This window comes from Cannabis sativa, chromosome 6, assembly GCF_029168945.1.
Source record: "Cannabis sativa cultivar Pink pepper isolate KNU-18-1 chromosome 6, ASM2916894v1, whole genome shotgun sequence".
Lineage (NCBI taxonomy): Eukaryota > Viridiplantae > Streptophyta > Magnoliopsida > Rosales > Cannabaceae > Cannabis > Cannabis sativa.
The window spans coordinates 3,190,073-3,195,617 of record NC_083606.1 but is presented as its reverse complement, the minus strand read 5'-3'; the positions used below and the strand labels follow the sequence as shown (position 1 = coordinate 3,195,617).

Sequence of the window (5,545 nt, the reverse complement as noted above, 5' to 3'; positions counted from 1 at the left end):
ACACCTCCTGGGAGAGGTCAAATGGGATGATTCTGAGACTGTGTAGGTATAGGACTACACAGTTGAAGATGGCTTAAATGGATTGATTGGCACCTATATCAACAAGGTGCATCTTTTTTTTTCGGTAGCCCATCACGAAAGAATTCCACAGTTAAACGTGCTTGACTTGGGGTAATTCAGGATGGGTGACCTTCTGAGAAGACTTCCTAAGACAAAGCACGCTAGAAATACTTGTGTTGGTTTGTAGGGTCATTCATCATTCCATGAAGCAGTCAGAGTGACGTACTCGTGTATAAGAGTCATTCATTTTGTGGGTGTAGAGACTTGAAGCAAGAACGTTACACTTATTTTATTTTATACTCGTGCAATTAAATTGAGCTAAATTATTCTAAATTTATCGAAATAAATATATACTTATTAATAAGAATTTGACAATAATTTTGCACATCATTATCTCCATGACACTTTCTCTTTGGAATTTCCTCAATCTTAGCATAGAAAGTGGTATATTATATATATTGCTTTGTTGTAACAACACTGACTCCATAAGAGTCTAATCATCATAAAAACATCACAACACATCCAAGGAAACTTTTCTCCATACAATATACATATACATACATATATATATATATATATATATTATAAAAGTTTGATTAGAAAGGAGGTGGGGTTTCCTTGTATCCAATTTTCAAATCTGGTGTGACTTAATACTAACATTGTTGTGTTTGTGTTACATCTATATTTACATCAAAGTATACATATATAATATATATTAATAATAAATAAGTCTACTCTTTTAAAGAACCTTTTGTTGAGATTGAATCTTGGGGAGAAATTGAGAAAGAAGTGTCACTTTCATATTCAAGATCTTCAAAACCCCAGAACTCATCTTGTTCTTCTTCTTCTTCCTCTGGCATTTTCCAAATTTCATAGTCTGTTTCCTCATCTTCCATAACCTCCAAAACCTGCAATTCAAACCCAAAAAAAAACAACTAATAAGTTACTGTGGTGTGGTAGATACTTTTACTAAAGTAAAAAAAGTAAAGTACTTTTGACTATGGTTAGTTAAAAAGTTCTTGACCAAATTTAGTATAGTGAAAAATCCAAACTTTCATGAGATTTTTAACCAGTGAAATTGGCCCACAAGTTTAGTAATTATTGGGTTGAAAAAAAAACACTTGAAATTGGGGACAAGAGAAGGACCCCACTTTCACAATCATTGTAGTGATCATATAACTTAATCTTATAAGTACATGAAAGGTAGGGCCATATACATATATAAATTAGAGTAGTTTGTTATATAAATACTTAAGTTTATCTTTCAGTTGCAGATAAATATTTAAGTTTAATTTTTTACAGTAAATTAATACCTAAATTATATTTTTAGAATTTCCGTAAATACTCAACTATTAAGTATTAAATCATTATCCACGTGTCATTTTCTTACTCATATATTTAAATTAATTTTTAAATAAAAAAAAATTAATAACATAAACGAATCAAAAATTATTACGTAGCTATTGACTTGACACTTAACGGCTAAGTACCTACAGAATTTCTAAAAATATAAATTAAGTATTATTACTATCAAAAACTAAACTTAGGTATTTATCTGTAAGCAGAAGTTAAACATAAATATTTTAATAAAAAATTACTCTATAAATAAATATGTATATTATATACATTATGTGTTTTAATTTATGTATAGGTATTAGGGGTTAGTTGGATGTAGAGTATTTTTTGATCAAGACTAAAAGAAAATTAAAAATATTACCAAATCTAAGTCTTCTATAAGACCTTTTGGGTTGTTGATAGAGATGTACAAAGTCATTTTACAGCCAAACCACCATAAATAATTTGAACAAAACAAAGAATAATTCAATATAAATATATATATATATATATATATATATAGCTTACTGGCCAATTGAGTCAACTAAAGGCTATAGTGTATTAACATGAGACACAATATAAGTTAGACTAATAAGCTAGCTAATTAAGCCCATGATATTCCTCCACGAGGAAATAGTTTATTCACAAAGTTATACATATTCTTAAATCATTTCCATTAACATAAATAAATAATATATATATATATATATGACCATATTGATAAGGAAAGCATCTCAGAAGATTACAACCAAAGTAATATATAATTATATAATATATCATTTTCCATCTACAATGGCCTAGTTAGATCCCATGCAAAGAATAAGCAACAAGTTTCACTATTCTAGTGATATGAAATATGACTAAATACCCCTTTTCTACAAACTAAGTGTGTATATATATATGTTAATAAAAGGGGTTTTTGTTTGAATTGTTTTTAATACCTTAGTGATGGTAGGGCGCCATTTTGTGAGTGACCTTATGCAAAGAGAGGCAGCAAAGGCAAGTCTTTTCAACTGAGTAACATCATAGGCCCCTTCTTCCATCTTTGGATCAATCAGTTTTTCAATTTCTCCTTGTTTCAATATTGGTTTAGCCTAATCAATAATTAACAATTAACAATCAATCACATGTGCTTATTTAAAAAATATTTAATTACCAAAGACTAATTAAGCAAAGCCTTAACCCCAATAGAATAATTAATCAAGTTGCAATTTTTTTGATTTGATTTGATTACCCAAGTGTGTAAACTCTGGTGAGAACTATCAACTGGTTTTCTGCCTGAAATGATTTCTAATAGAAAAACTCCAAAGGCAAACACATCTGTTTTCTCATCAACAATTCCATGCATATAATACTCAGGAGCTAAGTGTCTGTATAATTAAATAAATAAAACAATGTTAAAAACATTTCATTTCATTTAAAGAAAATGTTAGATAATAAATGTTGTTTTTTAATAAGTACCCAAATGTCCCTTCTATAGGGGCAATTGAATGATGAGTCCATTGTGATGGAAGCCATTTTGCTAGTCCAAAATCAGATATCTGAAACAAAAAATAACATTAAAGATAAACCAAAATTGACATAAGAAGAAATTCATATGAAGAAGTAGAAATTTTTTACCAGTGGTTCAAACTCTGTAGTCAAAAGAATGTTGGATGATTTAATGTCTCTATGTATAATCCTTCTTTGACAACCATTGTGTAAATAATGGAGACCTTTGGCTGTACCAATGGCTATCTTATACCTTGTTTTCCAATCCATAGGAGCCAAATTCTCACCTTTAAGAAGAAAATAAAAAAAAAAAATCCCATTATGAAATTGGAGAAAAGAAAGAAAACCCAGAAAGAAAGATTAAAGCTTTGGTTGGTACCATGGAGAAGAGAAGCAACTGAGCCTATGGAAGAGAATTGGAAAATGAGGTAAAGACCATTGTCAATACAACAACCAAGTAGTGATAAAACATTTTTATGGTGGACATGTCCAATGGTTCCAATTTCAGTCAAAAATTCCTTTTCTTTTCTCTCATCTGAAGCTGTTTTTGTAAGCCTTTTCACAGCTATTTCATCTCCATTTCTTAAAACTCCTTTGTATACCTCAGCATAGCCTCCTTTACCCACCAAATTATCTGAAAAAAAAACACCTTAATAAAAAAAAACAGACCAAAAATGGCACTAAGGAAAAAAAAAAAAGAGAAGAACTTTAAGAAGCTAACCTGAGCTGAAACCATCTGTGGCCTCAGAGATTTCTTCAAAGGTGAAGCATTTCCAAATGGGTCTTTGAAAATAATCAATTCCAACACTGTGTTCTTCTTCTTCTTCTTCATGAGCATTGGGGTTTGGAGTTTTCTTGTCTTCTTCAAAACTTCGTCGTTTAAGGGAGAAAAGCCTTTTGAGGCTGTTGGTCCTAATGTATTTCATGGGAGAGATGGGATTACTGTTGAAGTTTGAAGCTTTAAGAGAGAATCTGGTTCATGCAGTGAAAGAGAGAGAACACTATATAGAAAAGAAGAAAAAGAAGAAGAAGATAAAAAAGCTATCTTTATATCTCTCTTGTTTCGAACTCTGTAAATTGAAATGAATTGGAAAAAGAGATAAAGACTGAAAACTGAAAAGGGTATCTGTTTTTGGTTTTGGTTTAAGGGTTCGAGGAAAGCTTGTCTCGAGAGAAGAATGGTGGTTTGTGAAGAGAAAGAGAGAGAGAGAGAGAGAGTGTGTGTGTTTTAATGGTTAATAGTTATAAAGAAGAAGAAGACGATCCATTACAGAGCTACTGTCACAGACCCTTTTCTATTCATATTATTATTATTATTATAATTATTAATTCATTAAAAAAATAATATAAATTCATAATTTTAATAATATTATTATTATTATTTGTATTATGGACAAAGAAGATGGCAATGTTACATAAGCTATGATATGGCTTGTTCAGATATTTAGAAATTAAAAAAAAAAAAAAATTGAGAAAGGAAAATGAAACTAATACTTTCTTATTTTATATATTTGTTGTGATAATAATTGAGTTATAGCATTTCAAAATAATAAAATATTGGCTTATTTGTGTAGCAAGTTTTCAAATTATACTTAGTTTGGCAAGATGAACTCTTACTTTTTTTTATTCTTCAAATTGGTCCATTTTAATTAGGATTTTAGCCCTTTAAATTTTAACATTTAAATGTTTTCGAGAACTATAGATATTGAGATTGTTGGATTTAAAAATTATCAGAGAGTATAATTTGGTACATGTCAAACTTTACTGAATATAATTTAATACATAGACAATCACTATATTAGTAAAATTAAATGAAATTAGACCAAAATTTTTAAATTTAACAATTTCAATACTTTAAAAGAAATTTCAACAACCTATAAAATTAAAAGGGTGTGGTTTTTTTTTAAGAACGGGCTTGATTTAATTCATGTTAAAATTTAGAAGGGTAAAAAAAACTTAAAGTCAATCAGTAATAGAAGAAGACTATTAATTAAAGGGGCAGTTTCCTAAAAAGAAAATTGAGAATTAGCTTAGCTTGCTATTAATTTTTCTTATTTATTTATATATGTTAGGATATGGTTCAAAATTTTTTTTTTTTTTTTCTGAAACAGAATTTTTTTTTAGTTTAGTTGTACAAATATTATATATATAAAAAAAAATTATAAGTAAGATTAAGATATTAAATTTTAATAATAAAAAAGTCATCATAAAATCTTTTTATTTTCATATTAGAATATAGATAGGACAGATATAGTTAAGGGATCACCTAAATATTACAATTTGTATTTGTTTGATATTTTTTTTACTTTTCTTTTTTTTCTTTAGCTGATGTTTAAATAAAGATAATTATATAAGGCACCTATTTTTGTAAAAAAGTTACATTTTTATGTTTAAAGAATTTTTTTTACATTTTTACGATTTTCCATAGAAACAATACGAAAACAACAAAAAAATTACATAAAAGTAACTTAAAAACAAAATCTAAATAATATCAAAACAACAACAAAAATTAACATACAAATAACAAAAAATCAACAACAAATTAACAAAAGTACAACAAAAAAAAAACAGTATTTTTTTGTAAATAAAATTAAAAAATCGTAAAAATATTTAAAATTCCGTAAAACTGTATATTTTATTATTTTTGTATATTTGTGAA

At 27.8% G+C, this 5,545-nt stretch overlaps 1 protein-coding gene across 1 annotated transcript; it reads right to left on the bottom strand.

The window, feature by feature from the left end:
- Window positions 1-489: 489 nt before the first annotated feature.
- On the bottom strand, window positions 490-4,166 carry LOC115725732 (probable receptor-like serine/threonine-protein kinase At5g57670). The gene is made up of 7 exons (XM_030655326.2): window positions 3,608-4,166; window positions 3,266-3,520; window positions 3,016-3,173; window positions 2,857-2,936; window positions 2,630-2,765; window positions 2,337-2,489; window positions 490-968 (listed from the first exon to the last, which is right to left on the bottom strand). The coding sequence occupies exons 1-7, from the start codon at window positions 3,810-3,812 to the stop codon at window positions 792-794; spliced, it is 1,164 nt and encodes a 387-aa protein (XP_030511186.1). The 5' UTR covers window positions 3,813-4,166; the 3' UTR covers window positions 490-791.
- Window positions 4,167-5,545: the final 1,379 nt, after the last annotated feature.